This window comes from Oncorhynchus clarkii, chromosome 22 (assembly GCF_045791955.1).
Source record: "Oncorhynchus clarkii lewisi isolate Uvic-CL-2024 chromosome 22, UVic_Ocla_1.0, whole genome shotgun sequence".
NCBI lineage: Eukaryota > Metazoa > Chordata > Actinopteri > Salmoniformes > Salmonidae > Oncorhynchus > Oncorhynchus clarkii.
In genome coordinates, this window is record NC_092168.1 from 37,581,283 (window position 1) to 37,601,486 (window position 20,204).

General features: G+C 40.4%; 1 protein-coding gene across 31 annotated transcripts in view; it reads left to right on the top strand.

Moving 5' to 3' along the window:
* The window catches only part of LOC139380850 (nebulin-like), a 95,611-nt gene that overhangs the window by 40,431 nt on the left and 34,976 nt on the right, over positions 1–20,204 (top strand). For all 31 annotated transcript variants that reach the window (XR_011628474.1, XM_071123952.1, XM_071123951.1 and 28 more), the window contains 30 exons: positions 1,270–1,374; positions 4,995–5,102; positions 5,412–5,723; positions 5,856–6,059; positions 6,237–6,341; positions 6,498–6,605; positions 6,739–7,050; positions 7,188–7,391; positions 7,542–7,646; positions 7,841–7,948; positions 8,038–8,349; positions 9,079–9,282; positions 9,485–9,589; positions 9,823–9,930; positions 10,031–10,342; positions 10,826–10,930; positions 11,138–11,236; positions 11,432–11,533; positions 11,741–11,848; positions 13,580–13,891; positions 14,803–14,907; positions 15,064–15,168; positions 15,593–15,697; positions 15,892–15,999; positions 16,389–16,499; positions 17,865–18,062; positions 18,999–19,103; positions 19,461–19,565; positions 19,690–19,794; positions 19,898–20,005. Coding sequence is in view for 30 of the 31 variants with exons in the window: in XM_071123952.1 (XP_070980053.1) it covers positions 1,270–1,374; positions 4,995–5,102; positions 5,412–5,723; positions 5,856–6,059; positions 6,237–6,341; positions 6,498–6,605; positions 6,739–7,050; positions 7,188–7,391; positions 7,542–7,646; positions 7,841–7,948; positions 8,038–8,349; positions 9,079–9,282; positions 9,485–9,589; positions 9,823–9,930; positions 10,031–10,342; positions 10,826–10,930; positions 11,138–11,236; positions 11,432–11,533; positions 11,741–11,848; positions 13,580–13,891; positions 14,803–14,907; positions 15,064–15,168; positions 15,593–15,697; positions 15,892–15,999; positions 16,389–16,499; positions 17,865–18,062; positions 18,999–19,103; positions 19,461–19,565; positions 19,690–19,794; positions 19,898–20,005 (4,593 nt within the window). In the remaining variant the exon portion in view is untranslated. The remainder of the gene's footprint in view (positions 1–1,269; positions 1,375–4,994; positions 5,103–5,411; positions 5,724–5,855; positions 6,060–6,236; positions 6,342–6,497; positions 6,606–6,738; positions 7,051–7,187; positions 7,392–7,541; positions 7,647–7,840; positions 7,949–8,037; positions 8,350–9,078; positions 9,283–9,484; positions 9,590–9,822; positions 9,931–10,030; positions 10,343–10,825; positions 10,931–11,137; positions 11,237–11,431; positions 11,534–11,740; positions 11,849–13,579; positions 13,892–14,802; positions 14,908–15,063; positions 15,169–15,592; positions 15,698–15,891; positions 16,000–16,388; positions 16,500–17,864; positions 18,063–18,998; positions 19,104–19,460; positions 19,566–19,689; positions 19,795–19,897; positions 20,006–20,204) is intronic.

The following is a 20,204-nucleotide window of genomic DNA, read 5'->3' on the forward strand; positions in this document are numbered from 1 at the left end:
CTCCTTTGCCAAGATAATACATCTACCTGACAGATGTGGCATTAAACAGCATGATCATTACACAGGGGCATCTTGTGCTGTGGTCAATAATAGACAACTCTAAAATGTGCAGTTTTGTCACACAACACAATGCCACAGATTTCTTAAGTTTTGAGGGGAGTGTTCAATTGACATGCTGATTGCAGGAATGTCCACCAGAGGTGTTGCCAGAGAATTTAATGTTCATTTCTCTATCATTTCTCTACCGCCTCCAACGTCGTTTTAGAGAATATGGCAGTACGTCCAACCCGCCTCACAACCGCAGATCATGTGTAACCATGGCAGCTCAGGACCTCCACATCCAGCTTCTTCACCTGCTAAACTATGGGTTTGCACAACCGAAGAATTTCTGCACAAATTGTCAGAAACCGTCTCAGGGAAGCTCATCTCGTCATCCTCACCAGGGTCTTGACCTGACTGCAGTTCAGCATTGCAACCGACTTCAGTGGGCAAATGCTCACCTTCGATGGCCATTGGTACGCTGGAGAAGTGTGCATGGATGAACGAACACAATTGCATTTTATCGATTGCAATTTGAATGCACAGAGTTGCCGTGACAAGATCCTGAGGCCCATTGTTGTGCCGTTCATACACTGCCATCACCTCATGTTTCAGCATGATAATGCACGGCCCTATGTCGCAAGGATCTGTAAACAATTCCTGGAAGCTGAAAATGTCTCAGTTCTTCCATGGCCTGCATACTCACTAGACATGCAACCCATTGAGCATGTTTGGGATGCTCTGGATTGACGTGTTCCAGTATCCGCCAATATCCAGCAACTTCGCTCAGCCATTGAAGGGGAGTGGGACAACAATCCGAAAGGCCACTCTATGCGAAGGAGATGTGCCGCGCTGCATGAGGCAAATAGGCTTAACACCAGATACTGACTGGTTTTCTGATCCATGCCCCTACCTATTTTGTAAGGTATCTGTGACCAAAGGTTGCATATCTGTGTTCCCAGTCATGTGAAATCCATAGATTAGGGCCTAATGAATGTATTTAAATGTACTGATTTCCTTATATGAACCGTACCTCAGTAAAATCTTTGAAATTGTTGCTATTTTTTTTCAGTGTAATACATAGATGCTTTCTTAACTATGTCTGTCACTCAGACTTCCATTTCTGTTTTCAAGTGTCTGTGAGTCTGAGAAAAGTGCAAAATAATGACATGCATTATTGTTATTATTATTATTTTCTTATAACATAGCTATGTTTATCTCTTATTTCAGCGGCAGTATGTTGAACAATGGGATGCTGATAAGATCAAAATCCACGTCGGCAATGAGCTTCCAGAACTTGTGCTGGCCAAGGCCAATGCGATCACCATGAGCAATGTAGGTCCTCCTTACTTTACCTCAAGCTGTTTTCTTTCACTCAAGTTGATCTAGTTTTATTTATATCTCTATAGCTATATCTATATATATCTTTATCTATATATCTATATCTCTTTATTTATATATCTATATATCTTTATATCTCTCTATATATCTATATATATCTTTATATCTACATCTCTTTATATCCATATCTCTATATATCTATGCAGAATATCTATATCTCTATACATCTATATATCTATATTTTCATATCTCTTTATCTATCTATCTATCTATCTATCTATCTATCTATCTATCTATTTACACTGCTCAAAAAATAAAGGGAACACTAAAATAACACATCCTAGATCTGAATGAATGAAATATTCTTATTAAATACTTTTTTCTTTACATAGTTGAATGTGCTGACAACAAAATCACACAAAAATGATCAATGGAAATCAAATTTATCAACCCATGGAGGTCTGGATTTGGAATCACACTCAGAATTAAAGTGGAAAACCACACTACAGGCCGATCCAACTTTGATGTCCTTAAAACAAGTCAAAATGAGGCTCAGTAGTGTGTGTGGCCTCCACGTGCCTGTATGACCTCCCTACAACGCCTGGGCATGCTCCTGATGAGGTGGCGGATGGTCTCCTGAGGGATCTCCTCCCAGACCTGGACTAAAGCATCCTCCAACTCCTGGACAGTCTGTGGTGCAACGTGGCGTTGGTGGATGGAGCGAGACATGATGTCCCAGATGTGCTCAATTGGATTCAGGTCTGGGGAACGTGCGGGCCAGTCCATAGCATCAATGCCTTCCTCTTGCAGGAACTGCTGACACACTCCAGCCACATGAGGTCTAGCATTGTCTTGCATTAGGAGGAACCCAGGTTCAACCGCACCAGCATATGGTCTCACATGGGGTCTGAGGATCTTATCTCGGTACCTAATGGCAGTCAGGCTACCTGGAGGGCTGTGCAGCCCCCAAAGAAATGCCACCCCACACCATGACTGACCCACTGCCAAACCGGTCATGCTGGAGGATGTTGCAGGCAGCAGAACATTCTCCAGACTGTCACGTCTGTCACGTGCTCAGTGTGAACCTGCTTTCATCTGTGAAGAGCACAGGGCGCGAGTGGCGAATTTGCCAATCTTGGTGTTTTCTGGCAAATGCCAAACGTCCTGCACGGTGTTGGGCTGTAAGCACAACCCCCACCTGTGGACATTGGGCCCTCATACCACCCTCATGGAGTCTGTTTCTGACCGTTTGAGCAGACACATGCACATTTGTGGCCTGCTGGAGGTCATTTTGCAGGGCTCTGGCAGTGCTCCTCCTGCTCCTCCTTGCACAAAGGCGGAGGTAGCGCTCCTGCTGCTGGGTTTTTGCCCTCCTACGGCCTCCTCCACGTCTCCTGATGTACTGGCCTGTCTCCTGGTAGCACCTCCATGCTCTGGACACTACGCTGACAGACACAGCAAACCTTCTTGCCACAGCTCGCATTGATGTGCCATCCTGGATGAGCTGCACTACCTGAGCCACTTGTGTGGGTTGTATTCAAAAGTGACCAAAACATCAGCCAGGAAGCATAGGAACTGAGAAGTGGTCTGTGGTCACCACCTGCAGAACCACTCCTTTATTGGGGGTGTCTTGCTAATTGCCTATAATTTCCACCTGTTGTCTATTCCATTTGCACAACAGCATGTGACATTTATTGTCAATCAGTGTTGCTTCCTAAGTGGACAGTTTGATTTCACAGAAGTGTGATTGACTTGGAGTTACATTGTGTTGTTTAAGTGTTCCCTTTATTTTTTTGAGCAGTGTATATATACATATATATATGGAGAAACAGATATACTTTGTGTGTATATATATATATATATATATATATATATATATATAGATACATACATATATATATATATATAGATACATATATATATATATATATATATATATATATATATATATATATATATAGATACATATATATATATATAGATACATATACATATATAGATACATATAGATAGATAGATAAAATATAATATATATACAGTTGAAGTCAGAAGTTTACAAACACTTAGGTTGGAGTCATTAAAAATAGTTTTTCAACCACTCCACAAATTTATTGTTAACAAACTATAGTTTTGACAAGTCGGTTAGGACATCTACTTTGTGCATGACACAAGTGATTCTTACAACATTTGTTTACAAACGGATTATTTAACTTTTAATTCACTGTATAACAATTCTAGTGGGTCAGAAGTTTACATTCACTAAGTTGACTGTGCCTTTAAACAGCTTGAAAATTCCAGAAAATGATGTCATGGCTTTAGCAGCTTCTGATAGGCTCATTGACATCATTTGAGTCAATTGGAGGTTTACCTGTGGATGTATTTCAAGGCCTACCTTCAAACTCAGTGCCTCTTTGCTTGACATCATGGGAAAATCTAAAGAAAAAAATTGTAGAGGTTCATCCTTGGGAGCAATTTCCAAACGCCTGAGGTACCACATTCATATGTACAAACAATAGTACGCAAGTATAAACAGCATGGGAACACGCAGCCGTCATACCGCTCAGGAAGGAGACGCGTTCTGTCTCCTTGAGATGAACGTACTTGGGTGCGAAAAGTGCAAATCAATCCCAGAACAACAGCAAAGGACCTTATGAAGATGCTGGAGGAAACCGGTACAAAAGTATCTATATCCACAGTAAAAACGAGTCCTATTTCGACATAACCTGAAAGGCCGCTCAGCAAGGAAGAAGCCACTGCTCAGAAACCGCCATAAAGAAAGCCAGACAACGGTTTGCAACTGCACCTCGCAGCCCTGACCTCAATCCCATAGAAAATTTGTTGGCAGAACTGAAAAAGCGTGTGCGAGCAAGGAGGCCTACAAACCTGACTCAGTTACACCAGATCTGTCAGGAGGAATCGGCCAAAATTCACCCAACTTATTGTGGGAAGCCTGTGGAAGGCTACCCGAAATGTTTGACTCAAGTTAAACAATTTGAAGGCAATGCTACCAAATACCAATTGAGTGTATGTAAACTTCTTACCCACTGGGAATGTGATGAAAAATAAATAATAATTCTCAGCCAAGGGAATCATTCTCTCTACTATTATTCTGACATTACACATTCTTAAAATAAAGTGGTGATCCTAACTGACCTAAAACAGGGAATTTTTACTAGGATTAAATGTCAGGAATTGTGAAAAACTGAGTTTAAATGTATTTGGCTAAGGTGTATGTAAACTTCCGACTTCAACTGTATCTCGATCTGTATATCTCTGTCTTTGTATATCTATATCTCTATCTCTATATGTCTATATCTCTTTATAGCTATATCTCTATATATCTGTATCTCTGTAAATCTATATCTCTATCTCTTTATTTCTATTTATCTATACAGTATATCTACATCTCTATATATCTATACCTCTATAACTTTATATCTTTATATCTTTATCTCTATATAGTATATTTATATCTCTGTATAGAATATCTATATCTCTATATTGTATATCTTTATCTCTATATATCTATATCTTTATATCTCTATATATCTCTCAACCTTCAATGTTTTGCGACTCAGTTTTTTAAACGCTTGTTCCTTCTCCTTTTTTTACAGAAACTGTACAAACAAGGATTTGATGAAACCATCAAGAAGGGTTATTACCTTCCTGTCGATGCTCTCTCTGTCAAGGCTGCCAAGCACGGTAGAGAGATTATCAGTGATGTGAGTACTGTATTTTTGTCCCCCTTTATTCATAGAGTTTTTTTCCAAAGCCTCAAGCTAAATTATCAGTGGTGTAAATGTCATTTCTAGAACATTTTCCCGATTATTATAGTCCTAAAGTCTTATACGAATGACGATTTCTGAATTGAATTCCTGAATCAATTCCTGAATCAGTTCCTGAATCAGTTCCTGAAAAGTGAATAAATCAGGCATGAAGATACCTGGAATGTCTTTGATTTATAAGGAAAGGATGTTCAATCAGTTCATCCTTGTCTGACTGTGGTCAAATTCTCTTCTCATCTATTTCAGTACAAGTACAAGGCTGGCTACAGCAAGCAGGTTGGCCACCACATTGGAGCCCGCTGTGTCGAGGAAGACCCTCTGCTCATGCTGGCTATTAACTCAGCCAAGATTGCCAGTGATGCTCTGTACAAGAAGGACTTCCACCAGTCCAAGACCAAGTTCCATCTCCCATTGGATATGATGGCCTTTGAGTTGTGCAAGAAGAACCAGATCCAAGTCAACGACTTCAACTACAGAACTCACCTGCACAACTGGACCTGTCTGCCAGACTCCACTGACGTCGTCCATGCAAGGAGAGTCTACGATCTGCACAGTGACGTAAGCTCCTTCTCAATATACTATATCAAATGCTTTATTTCTTTTCCATGACCCACTTCCACGTTTTTTAAAATGTCTACAGTAAGTGTATTCGTTTGTTTGGTTGGTTAATTGATGCTCTCCACATCCCAGGCTGTCTACCGTGCTGACATGGAGTTCATTAGAGGTACTGGCTGGGTCCCCATTGGCTCTCTGGATGTGTTGAAAGCTAAGAAAGCTGCAGAGATTCTGAGCGATCGCCTCTACAAGCAGAAACCAGATTCTCTTAAATACACCACCGACATGCACTCCATGCCTATGGTGCTGGCCAAGGCCAATGCTGAGATCATAAACAAGGTTGGTGAAATGTTCAATACATAGATTATTTTGTAACAATGTCTTTCACTCAGATCAGTGGTTTAGATGATCAATCTTGCATTTCTGGTAGCTATTTTCAAGGTCCTTGGGTCTGACAAATGCGCAGTTAAAATCCCATGTAATATTACCTTATTCATATTTTCTCTCCTATTTCAGGGCAACTATGTTGCACAATGGGATGTTGATAAGATCAAAATCCACGTCGGCAATGAGCTTCCAGAACTTGTGCTGGCCAAGGCCAATGCGATCAACAATAGCAACGTAAGCTCCCTCTTGCTTCCTTCACTACATACATTACTACACATTCAATAAATGTTGTGTAACCTAAGACTTCCTCTGAAGCTCTAGTAAAGTTCTAGTGATTCTTAATAATGTGTTGGCTCTGTTTCTAAGCTGTGTCCCTATATACCTTTTCAGAAACTCTACAAAGCTGAATTAGAGGAGTTGTACAGGAAGGGCTATAACCTGAAAAGCGATTGCATCGCCATCAAAGCTGCCAAGCATGGTAGAGAGATCATAAGTGACGTGAGTGCTGGATATTTTCCATCTTTTTTTCACATTATTTGAAAAATGTCAAGAGTTGATGCAAATATATTATCATCATGTATGTGATGTTGACTTAAAGTACAAGTGTATATACATTTTTGCTTCCATTTAGGTCAAGTACAAGGCTGGCTACAGCGAGCAGGTTGGCCACCACATTGGAGCCCGCTGTGTCGAGGAAGACCCTCTGATCATGCTGGCTATGAACTCAGCCAAGATTGCCAGTGATGCTCTGTACAAGAAGGACTTCCACCAGTCCAAGACCAAGTTCCACCTCCCAGTGGACATGCTGACCATTGAATTGGCCAAGAAATGCCAGATGCAGGTCAATGATTTCAACTACAGAACTCGCCTGCACAACTGGACCTGTCTGCCAGACTCCAGTGATGTCGTCCAGGCCAGGAAGGTCTACGCTTTGCATAGTGACGTAAGTAGAATATGAACACTCATTAAGGTTATGAGGGTGGGCCTCACCTATCATTTCAGGACAAGACAAACATTATACCTTCGAAATGTACTTTCTTACCAAATTGTTTTCCCTCTGCTGCTTCCATATAAAACCAGGCTGTGTACAGGGCTGATATGGAATGGCTCAAAGGCACTGGCTGGGTCCCTATTGGCTCGATCGACGTTGAGAAAGCCAAGAAGGCCGCCGAGATCCTGAGCGAGAGGAAATATCGCGAGCACCCAAGCAATTTCAAGTTTACCGCCACAACCGAAGACATGCCTTATGCTTTGGCTACGGCCAATGCCCAGATAATGGACAAGGTAATGTGCCTCTTTCTTTCTAGAATGGAGGGAGATTGAACTCAGGTATACATACTGTACATTCAGATTCACAGGATGCAGAGACTAATATTAAAAATAGTGAGATACATTATTTTCTTATAACATTGCCGTTGTTTTCTTATGTTTCAGCACCAGTACGTTCAACAGTGGGAGGCCGATAAGGTCCAAATCCACGTCGGCAATGAGCTTCCAGAACTTGTGCTGGCCAAGGCCAACGCAATCACCATCAGCAACGTAGGTCTTTCTTACTTTGCACGCCTTCAAGCTGTTTCCATTTACTCAAGTTGATGTAGTTGTATCTGTTTCTCTATAGCTATGTCTCTACATGACTCTCTCAACGGCTTCAATTTATTTCACATCATATTTTTAAGAAATGAATCACAGTACCTTCGAATGAGGGCACTAAATATATAATGGTGTTATTTCAGAAACTCTACCGTGAGGGATTTGACGAGATGATCGGACAGGGATATCACCTGGATAAGGATGCCATTGCTGTCCAACATGCCAAGAAGAGCAGAGAGATCATCAGTGATGTAAGTTTGTATATCCATCTCCTCTGAATGAGCATTGGCAGCCATCATATAAAACAACACAATACTTAGCTAGTCCTCTCTTTTTTCAGTACAAGTACAAGGCCGGCTTCCGCAATCAGTGTGGCCACCATATTGGAGCCCAGTGCGTTGAGGATGACCCTCTGCTTGTGCTGGCCGCCAATGCAGCCAGGATCTCCAGTGATATTAACTACAAGAAGGACTTCCACCTCACCAAGACCAAGTTCAGCATTCCACTTGACATGATGTCCGTCGACTTGGCCAAGAAAAGCCAGTTCCAGATCCAAGAATTCACCTACAGAACTAAACTGCACAACTGGACCTGCATGCCAGACAACACTGATGTTGTCCGCGCCAGGAAGGTCTACTCTCTGCATAGTGACGTAAGTACACAAAGAATCATGGTCCAATCCGTTTTGGCTATCACTGGCTCCTTACTCTACCTACCAACCATTGAAGTTCAAATCAAATCAAATGTATTTATATAGCCCTTCGTACATCAGCTGATATCTCAAAGTGCTGTACAGAAACCCAGCCTAAAACCCCAAACAGCAAGCAATGCAGGTTTAGAAGCACGGCGGCTAGGAAAAACTCCCTAGAAAGGCCAAAACCTAGGAAGAAACCTAGAGAGGAACCAGGCTATGAGGGGTGGCCAGTCCTCTTCTGGCTGTGCCGGGTGGAGATTATAACAGAACATGGCCAAGGTGTTCAAATGTTCATAAATGACCAGCATGGTCAAATAATAATAAGGCAGAACAGTTGAAACTGGAGCAGCAGCACGGCCAGGTGGACTGGGGACAGCAAGGAGTCATCATGTCAGGTAGTCCTGAGGCATGGTCCTAGGGCTTAGGTCCTCCGAGAGAGAGAGAGAAAGAGAGAAAGAGAGAATTAGAGAGAGCACACTTAAATTCTCACAGGACACTGAATAGGACAGGAGAAGTACTCCAGATATAACAAACTGACCCTAGCCCCCCGACACATAAACTACTGCAGCATAAATTCTGGAGGCTGAGACAGGAGGGATCAGGAGTTCAAACAAGTTCAAACAACTATTGCACTACTATCCCACAAGGTGTAATTACTTTACCTGAACCATGGTTCCTTCCTTCCAGGCTGTGTACAGGGCTGATCTGGAGTGGCTCAGAGGGTGCGGCTGGTTACCCCAGGGTTCTGTGGATGTCATTAAGGCTAAAAATGGCCAAACCATCCTCAACGAAAGGCTGTATCGCCAGCCCCCCAGCTCTATCAAGTTCACCAGTGTTGTTGACTCTCCAGAGGTTGTCCTGTCGAAGCAGAACGCTGAGATCCTCAGTGATGTGAGTACTTAGCTTTTAGCCATTGAAGTGTCCTTCTATTGAAGTAACCAAACCTGACCTTTTATCTTGGTCTCTTTGTAAAAAAAAGCATTTCTGGTAACTGCAGAGATAGACATTTTGTGAAATATAGATCTAGTCTGCGATAACAGTGGTTGGATTTATCATTAACTCTTTGATTGTGTGTGTTTGTTGCTTTTCACAGAGGAAATATAGAGAGGTTTGGGATACTGAGAAGACCAATATCCACCTGAACAATGACCTTCCTTCTCTGGTGCTGTCCAAGGCTAATGCTATCGCCATCAGCAATGTAAGTCTGCTTCACTGAACGCTTTGCACACTGCCAAGGCACATACTTTGGATGTGTCCTTTGTCTTATTTATAGTATGTGCAGTGAACAGATTCAGTCAACAACAATATAATGACATTGACTCAGATACACAAATAAAGAAACCTGTAGACATGTTTTGTTTATAATCACATAACAGCATGCCCAGATATTATTATTTGACTTACCAACTCAATGATCTTTACATTTCACAGAAACTATACACTAAGGATTGGGATGCCGACAAGGCTAAGGGATACCACATCAAGGAGGACGCCATCGCTGTGCTGAAGGCCAGAAAATCTAGAGACATCATCAGCGACGTAAGAGAAAATGACTGAAGTCGGCGTCCATTTCATTTAGGTCACTTGATTCAATGGAGTCAGTGGAATTAACTCTCTGATCCTCCTTTTTTTCCCTCAGTACAAATACCACGAGGGCTACCGCAAGCAGGTTGGCCACCACATTGGAGCCCGCTGTGTCGAGGAAGACCCTCTGATCATGTTGGCTATGAACTCAGCCAAGATTGCCAGTGATGCTCTGTACAAGAAGGACTTCAACAAGTCCAAGACCAAGTTCCACCTCCCAGTGGACATGCTGACCATTGAACTGGCCAAGAAATGCCAGGTCCAGGTTAACGACTTCAACTACAGAACTCACCTGCACAACTGGACCTGTCTGCCAGACTCCACTGATGTCGTCCAGGCCAGGAAAACCTATGATCTGCAGAGCGATGTGAGTTTTACCATATTTGGACACAAGGAAGAGTAGCTTCTGCTTTTACAACTGTTAATAGGGATCCTGTAGTGGGGTAATATTTTATATAAATGCATATTGTATACACCTCACATGCAACCCATAATAAGACTGAAACTAATATAATCAAAGTCTATTAAACTGAATATCTGACCCCATAATGATGATTTCCCAATAAGCAGGAGACTATAGTTGAGTTACAATAATAGGCAATCAAGAACGGTCTGAGAATGTAATTCTAAATGTGTTTCTAATTACTTTGTCAAATGAACGATACATTATACAAGGCATGCACTTAAGTTAAAAAAGCATTAACGAGCATTACAAGGTATATTCTAGGGATAACCCCATATATCTTTGTTGATTTTAACCCTCTGTTCATTCATATTTGGGAAAGGCTATCAGTGTTTAGTGACACATTGACCCCTATGCCAATACAAACACCCTGTTGTCTTCTCCCAGGCGGTGTACAAGGCTGATCTGGAGTGGCTCAGGGGATGTGGTTGGAACCCCCATGAGTCTGTGGAGGTGTTGAAAGTGAAACACGCCCAAGCGGTCCTGGCTGACGTAAGTCATTTAAAACATATAATATATGTAATAATAATTATATATATATAATAATATGATAGTATATAGTAATAATGCAAGTGTGTCATCTGCTAGATTTATTTTATTTGTGGACTGAAACAGGTTAACATTTAATGACATGTATTGATGGTTGATTTTGGTTTGACTGTTGTTGTTGATGTAGACATTGTTTATGTTGTCGTGCAGAGAGGCTACCGTGTCAAGTTGGATCAGCAGAAGTTCACAGCTCCTGTGGACAGAATAGACATGGTTTGCGCCAAGAACGCTGCAGAGATCCTCAATGAGGTGGGTCGGGACATGGGACAATTTTGACATGTTATAACACATGAAAGAATCACAATGTTTTTGGAACTTCTCACATTTTGTGGATAATAAGGTATCACAATGAAGGAAAAAAACATTGGACTGTTGAAGCAACAAGAACAGTAGTCATTAAGTACAATACTAATCAATTGCTTTTGTGTTGTTTTTTTTGTGCAGGCTAATTACCGTGCACTGTGGCACACAGAGAAGACTAAGTACAAGGTCACAGACACCCCAGGATTGGCAACAGCAAGAGAGGTGGCCAAGAATCTCCATCCGGTAAGATACCTTTTCTTTCTTTACATCAGAGTTCTCAGACTTTTGAAATGCTCAAAGTGCCTTTGCCAGTCTGAATAATGAAGGTAGAGGGGAATTCCACTTTCCATTTAGAAATAAATATGAAAGAAACACAGAAGAAAATGCTCCTAATACATGTAGTGTATTACACTCTGTAATCTCTGTTCCTATCTATCTTCCTGTTCACAGAAACTATACACCAAGGACTGGGATAAGGTCAAAGCTACCGGCTTCTTCATGCCCGGAGATGCTGTTCCCATCAAGCAGTGCATCCACAACAATAAAGTCCAGAGTGACGTGAGTATCACAGTGTTTTCCTTTATTTCAACAGTTTGTCATTGATACTGATCTCATCTAAATGTAATGGAACAGTATTGTCCGTTCACTCCCAGTAAAGATAACATTGACGACATAATGTTCTTAATGTCCTGTGGAGTGTGTAAGTGACTCAACATATCCATTATCTTAATATTCTGTGGAGTGTGTAAGTGACTCAACATATCCATTATCTTAATATCCTGTGGAGTGTGTAAGTGACTCAACATATCCATTATCGTAATATCCTGTGGAGTGTGTAAGTGACTCAACATTTCCATTATCTTAATATCCTGTGGAGTGTGTAAGTGACTCAACATATCCATTATCTTAATATCCTGTGGAGTGTGTAAGTGACTCAACATATCCATTATCTTAATATCCTGTGGAGTGTGTAAGTGACTCAACATATCCATTATCTTAATATCCTGTGGAGTGTGTAAGTGACTCAACATATCCATTATCTTAATATCCTGTGGAGTGTGTAAGTGACTCAACATATCCATTATCTTAATATCCTGTGCAGTGTGTAAGTGACTCAACATATCCATTATCTTAATATCCTGTGGAGTGTGTAAGTGACTCAACATATCCATTATCTTAATATCCCGTGGAGTGTGTAAGTGACTCAACATATCCATTATCTTAATATTCTGTGGAGTGTGTAAGTGACTCAACATATCCATTATCTTAATATCCTGTGGAGTGTGTAAGTGACTCAACATATCCATTATCTTAATATCCTGTGGAGTGTGTAAGTGACTCAACATATCCATTATCTTAATATCCTGTGCAGTGTGTAAGTGACTCAACATATCCATTATCTTAATATTCTGTGGAGTGTGTAAGTGACTCAACATATCCATTATCTTAATATCCTGTGGAGTGTGTAAGTGACTCAACATATCCATTATCTTAATATCCTGTGGAGTGTGTAAGTGACTCAACATATCCATTATCTTAATATCCTGTGCAGTGTGTAAGTGACTCAACATATCCATTATCTTAATATCCTGTGGAGTGTGTAAGTGACTCAACATATCCATTATCTTAATATCCTGTGGAGTGTGTAAGTGACTCAACATATCCATTATCTTAATATCCTGTGGAGTGTGTAAGTGACTCAACATATCCATTATCTTAATATCCTGTGGAGTGTGTAAGTGACTCAACATATCCATTATCTTAATATCCTGTGGAGTGTGTAAGTGACTCAACATATCCATTATCTTAATATCCTGTGGAGTGTGTAAGTGACTCAACATATCCATTATCTTAATATCCTGTGCAGTGTGTAAGTGACTCAACATATCCATTATCTTAATATCCTGTGGAGTGTGTAAGTGACTCAACATATCCATTATCTTAATATCCTGTGGAGTGTGTAAGTGACTCAACATATCCATTATCTTAATATCCTGTGGAGTGTGTAAGTGACTCAACATATCCATTATCTTAATATCCTGTGGAGTGTGTAAGTGACTCAACATATCCATTATCTTAATATCCTGTGGAGTGTGTAAGTGACTCAACATATCCATTATCTTAATATCATGTGGAGTGTGTAAGTGACTCAACATATCCATTATCTCAGTGCCGTTTTACTTCTAAATGCTTAGATCTCTATTGCAGTCTCTGTATGTATAAATAAACAGTCAATTCAATTGCAACTCAGTAAGGCACACTTTCATACTTTACGTGTCTCTTTCACAGCACAAATACAAGACCGAATATCGCAAGCAGGCTGGCCACCACATTGGTGCCCGCTGCGTCGAGGATGACCCTCTGCTCGTGCTGGCTCTGAACTCAGCCAAGATTGCCAGTGATGCTCTGTACAAGAAGGACTTCAACAAGTCCAAGACCAAGTTCCATCTGCCAGTGGACATGTTGTCCTTTGAGCTGGCCAAGAAATGCCAGTTCCAGGTCAATGACGACCACTACAGGACTCGTCTACATAACTGGACCTGTCTGCCAGACTCCACTGATGTCACACAGGCCCGCAAAGCCTACGACCTTCAGAGTGACGTGAGTAGATCGATAGGCCTACCTGACACAACTTAACAATTACAGTATGTCCAGTATGCTTTAGGGCTTTCAGGATACATATACACTGAGTGTACAAAACATTAGGAACACCTGCTCTTTCCATTACATAGACTGACCAGTTGAATCTGATCCCTTGTTGAGGTCACTTGTTAAATCCACTTCAATCAGTGTAGATGAAGGGGAGGAGACAGGTTAAATATACATTTTTAAGCCTTCAAACAATTGGGACATGAATTGTGTACATATGCCATTCAGAGGGTGAATGGGCATGACAAAATATTAAAGTGCGTTTGAACGGGGTATGGTAGTAGGTGCCAGGAGCACTGGTTTGAGTGTGTCAAGAACTGCAATGCTGCTGGGTTTTTCACACGCAACATTTTCCCTTGTGTATCAAGAATGGTCCACCACACAAAGGCCATCCAGCCAATTTGACACACCTGTGGGAAGCATTGGAGTCAACATGGGCCAGCATCCCTGTTGAACGCTTCGACACCTTGTAGAGCCCATTCCCCTCGATGAATTGACGCTGTTCTGAGGGCAAAAGGGGGTGCAACTGAATATTAGGAAGGTTTTCCTAATGTTTTGTACTGTGTATATCTCCATCCCTTTCTCTCCCTCCCCCCTATCTCTCTCTCTTTCTCTCTCCCCCTCTCCCTCTCTCTCCACCCCCTCTATCTCTCTCTCTCTCTCTCTCTCTCTCGCTACCTCTCCCCCTCTCTCTCTCTCTCTCGCTCTCTCTCTCTCTCTCACACTCGCTCTCTCCCCCTCCTCTCTCTCTCTCTCTCCTCTTCTCTATCTCCCCCCTCTCTTCCCCCCCTCTCTCTCCCCCACACCCCTTTTATACCTCTATGTAAAATTATTGTTTGTCTCTCTCCTCTGTCTGTATGCAGGTTGTCTACAAGGCCGATTTGGAATGGCTCCGTGGATGTGGATGGGTTGCTGCCGATTCTGTCGATCACGTCAAAGTCAGGAATGCCCAGAAGATCATGAACGAGGTAGGTTCCTTTATCTGTATCCAAGCTGTTGGTGTGGTTCTAGGTTTCATTGGGCACATTCTGCTCCTCACATCTCTGTCATTAGTACTGTATGTGTTTGCTATCCTTCAGGGAATTCTTACCATGTCTTTCTCTCTCTCTAATGTCTTTTTGCAGAGGCTTTACAAGAAGGATGCCAAAGACAACTTTGCCAAATACACACACATCGTGGATCGTCCTGAGCATATCCTGGCCACCATCAATGCTTTTAACCTCAGTGATGTGAATGAATGAATTTACTACTTTAGATTTTATCTTAGCTAAGTTTACTAAAAGTAAAACCACCACAGTCCATGAAAAAGTATTTGACACCTTTCTGAATTTCTCCATTTTTGCATATTTTTGATCTTTGAATGTTATCAGATCTTCAACCAAAACATAATATTAGATAAAGTGAACCTGAGTTTATAAATTACAAAAAAAGGGGGCAAATACTTGACAATGGCATTGTATATATATTCCCCTTTTTTTTGGATGCACATTTCCTCTGTTTCAAAGTATTATTTGAAAGCAACCCTGGTAGGATAGAGTACCTCCTTCAGATAGCCTTTGACCCATACCTCAGAGAAACATGTGAGGACATTGTGTTAAGCGGGATCCTTCAAATGGATCATGACCTGTGCCTATATGTCCTTCTGTTGTAAAGCTGAAATACAAGGAGACGTTCAATGCAGAGAAGGGCCAGTACATCGGCTCAGAGGACACACCCCAGCTGGCCCATAGCAGAGAGGTCGCCAAGGTCATCAGTGAGGTAAAGTACTCTACATCCATAGGACTTCGTCTTCACAGAAACACCTATCTGCATAAATGTCTAATTTTAAATACAAAATATCATTTTAATAATGTAGATAATAATTAATACATTTTATTATTTCTATGTTATACAAAATAAATACATGTCTGAAACAATGTTTACATTGTGGATTGTTTTGTGGTCATTTGTAGAAATACTACAAACTGCCCTGGGATGAAAGCAAAGCCACTGGTTACCAGCTGGACGCCCATTACATACCTGTAGTCGGAGCCAAGAAGACCAGGGAGATTGTCAGCGATGTGAGTCTAATTTATAGTCTCTTGACAACCAACAATACAAATATGATTAACAGGAAAGAATATGATGATTATTACTATTAAATATACATAATAATTAAAGTGCAACTGACATGTGACTTTAGTACTATTAAATCTAGTCAGAATAGTTGGTAATATATTGGATTTCTTAAAATGTGTTAAATGTGTGTCAGTTTGATCATATCAATTAGTAATTGCTAGTGGTTGCATATGTTGCTGTGGCAACAGAAGCAGACGCAAAACATGTAAATATAGCAGAGATTGTTTGTCCACTGTGCTGTGCTATGTATACTTGCTGTATCAACAAAGCGCTTTGCTCTCTGCTATCGATGATGACATTTTTTTCTTTCTTTGAAACTAAAACATTTCAGGTTAAGTACCATGACGCCCATGAGAAGGCCAAGGGCCACTACCTGGCTGGCACCCTGGTGGACTTCCCTGAGGTGATGCGCTGTGGAGAACAGGAGAAACAGAAGGGCCTGGTAAGATATGATACTGCTATAATTCTATAATATATCTACAGTATATCTAGTAAGATATACTACTGCTATAATACTATAATATATCTACAGTATATCTAGTAAGATATAATACTGCTATAATACTATAATATATCTACAGTATATCTAGTAAGATATAATACTGCTATAATTCTATAATATATCTACAGTATATCTAGTAAGATATAATACTGCTATAATTCTATAATATATCTACAGTATATCTAGTAAGATATACTACTGCTATAATACTATAGTACAGTATATCTACAGTATGTCTGGTAAGATATGATACTGCTATAATTCTATAATATATCTACAGTATATCTAGTAAGATATACTACTGCTATAATACTATAATATATCTACAGTATATCTAGTAAGATATAATACTGCTATAATACTATAATATATCTACAGTATATCTAGTAAGATATAATACTGCTATAATTCTATAATATATCTACAGTATATCTAGTAAGATATACTACTGCTATAATTATATATCTACAGCATATCTAGTAAGATATGGTACAACTATAATACTACAGTATATCTATAGTATATCTACAGTATATCTATAGTATAGTATATCTATAGTATAGTATATCATTCGTATATCTATAGTATATCTAGTAAAATATGATACTGCTGCATATTCAGGGCGGCAGGAAGCATAGTGATTAGAGCTTTGGGCCAGTCACTGAAAGGTTGCTGGATCGAATCCCCGAACTGACAAGGTAAAAATCTGTCATTCTGCCCCTGAACAAGGCAGGGCAGTTAACCCACTGTTCCCCTGTAGGCGGTCATTGTAAATAAGAATTTGTTCTTGACTGACTTGCCTAGTTAAATAAAGGTTCAATTTTTTTTTTAAATGGTATGTTCACATATATTAAGATATCACTTACACAGTATAATCTAGTAAATCGCACACATGATAATCCAGTCGCTCCAGTCGCCAAAGATACAATAAAACAACAGAAGGTCGTCATTAAGAATTTGTTCTTAAATCTACTTGTATAAATAAAAGTTAACAAACACACTCTGTTGGAATATGCCATATTTACTCCTTAGATATACTTTCTTATTCATATGTTTAGTTCTGTCAGGTTCTCCTACTTATTTGTTATTTTATTTGATTGAATATGCTTTACTTACTTCTAATCTTATTTTGTTGTTGCAATGTTGAGAGGTGAACCTGCAGGTATGCATTTCATTGTACTCTGTGCACCACGTTTATCCTGTGCATGTGACAAATATGCTTTCATTTGATTTGATTATATTTTGGATTTGAAAATAATCCACGTATCTGGAGATCTGAACACAGTGCCCTGTTCTTTCTTCCAGAGGAATTACCAGAAGGAGTACAATACCAACAAGACCAAGAACCACATCCCCGCTGACATCATTCCCAACATGGTGGCTAAGAGGTGCCAGGACATGCTCAGTGACGTGCTGTATCGCACCTTACTGCACAACTGGACCTGCCACCCCGACCAGCAGGACATTCTCAGAGCCCGCAGGAACAATGAGATCCTGAGTGATGTATGTTGTATTTCGCACATGTTCAAGACATACTTTACAAATAAGTACAAAAATACACTGAACAAAAAAACTTGTCAAGTGTTGGTCCCATGAAATGTTCCATACGCACAAAAAGCTTATTTCTCTCAAATGTTGTGCACAACTTTGTTTGCATCCCTATTGGTGAGCATTTCTCCTTTGCCAAGATAATTCATCCACCTGACAGGTGTGGCATATCAACAAGCTGATTAAACAGCATGATCATTACACAGGTGCACCTTGTGCTGGGGACAATAAAAGGCTACTTTAAAAATATGCAGTCTTGTCACATAACACAATGCCACAGATGTCTCAAGTTTTGAGGGAGCATGCAATGGGCATGCTGGCTGCAGGAATGTCGACAAGAGCTGTTGCCAGAGAATGTAATGTTAATTTCTCTACCATAAGCTGCTTCCAATGTCATTTTAGAGAATTTGGCAGTATGTCCAACTGGCTTCACAACTACAGACCACGTGCCAGGACCACGTACCAGGTCCAGCCCAGGACCTCCGCATAGGGCTTCTTTACCCACAGGATTGTCTGTCGGGGTGGCTAAATCCTCTCAGACCCACCCATGGCTGTACCCCTGCCCAGTCATGCAAAATACATAGATTAGGACCTAATGAATTTAGTAAACTCAGTAAAATCTTTGAAATTGTTGCATGTTGCGTTTATATTTTTGTTCAGTGTGTGTGTATATATATATATATATTAAACTTTTGTTAGTTTAAAAACAATACAATGACATGCTGTATTTAATTAAGAAACAAATATAAGTAATAACAATGTTGGCTCGTCTGTTCCTCATCCCTCTGCTGTCCTTAGTTAGCTACACTACCGTACACTATCACAGTATTTGTAAAATCCCATTATATCCAACTGATCTGATCTCTGCGTTGTGGTCTATCGATCTGCTAGGTGTACTACAAAGACGACCTGAACTATACAAAAGGAATTGGTTGCTATGTTTGGGACACACCTGAGCTTGTCCGTGCCAAGAATGCCTACCTGCTGCAGAGCGAAGTGAGTACAAAGAGAGACGTCACCTCTGTCACACTTACTGTCATTTATACCAATGACTCCCCTAGTCTTTTGTTTGTTAATGATTGACTACCAGTCCATCATAAATACTAAATAAATAGTATATTTTATCATAATAGTGATAAGAGACTATTTAAAAAGTTATATTCCTGCGTGGAGACTATTACATTTTAGTCATTTCGCAGAAGCTTTTATCTAGATTGACTTACAGTAGTGAGTGCATACATGTTCATACTGGTCCCCCATGAATTGAACCCACAACCCTGGCATTGCAAGCACCTTGCTCTCACCAACTGAGCCACACGTGACCATGTGGCTTCTGCATTTGTTTTCTCACAGCTCAAATACAAGGAGGAGGGTAAGAAGGAATTCAACAACTACTCCATCGTGACAGACACCCCTATCTATGTGACTGCTCTCCTGGGTCACACCTGGGCCAGTGATGTGAGTGTCAGATGTACTATACAAAAATCTATACTATACTGCATCATACTACACAATTCTTCTAATAGTATAAAAAAAATTAAAATCTGCTTTGTATCAAAACATATGCTCTTTATCTCCACAGCTGAACTATAGGGAGGCTTACCACAAAGACAAGCATATCTATACCACAATTCTGGATACCTATGACTATGCACACAATGCCAACCTCAAGGACATCTACAGCACCGTGAGTGTGGCTCTACTGTAGATAGACACTATGTCTCCAAATGACCTATTAGGATTTTAAATGCTGTATTTAGAATGTCTATCTTTCTTTTTGTGTCATCTAGAAAGCATATACATCTGCCTGGGACAAGATCAAGGCTAAGGATTACACACTGCCATCAGACTCCCACGCCCTGAAACACGCCAAACAACAGAAGGTCATCCTCAGCAATGTGAGTTCAACGTATCACCCAACTTAAAACCCTTTTGTAGTCCAATACGTTTTTTAACTTTTGATGCTCTTCATTGAGAATTCATCATTTGTTTCATGTTGTTGTTTTGGATCCCTAAGATTCAATGTCATTCATTTGGTTTATCAGTAATCGCATACATAAAAGTAGCATGTACATTGTTAAATCTTCTACTCAAAGC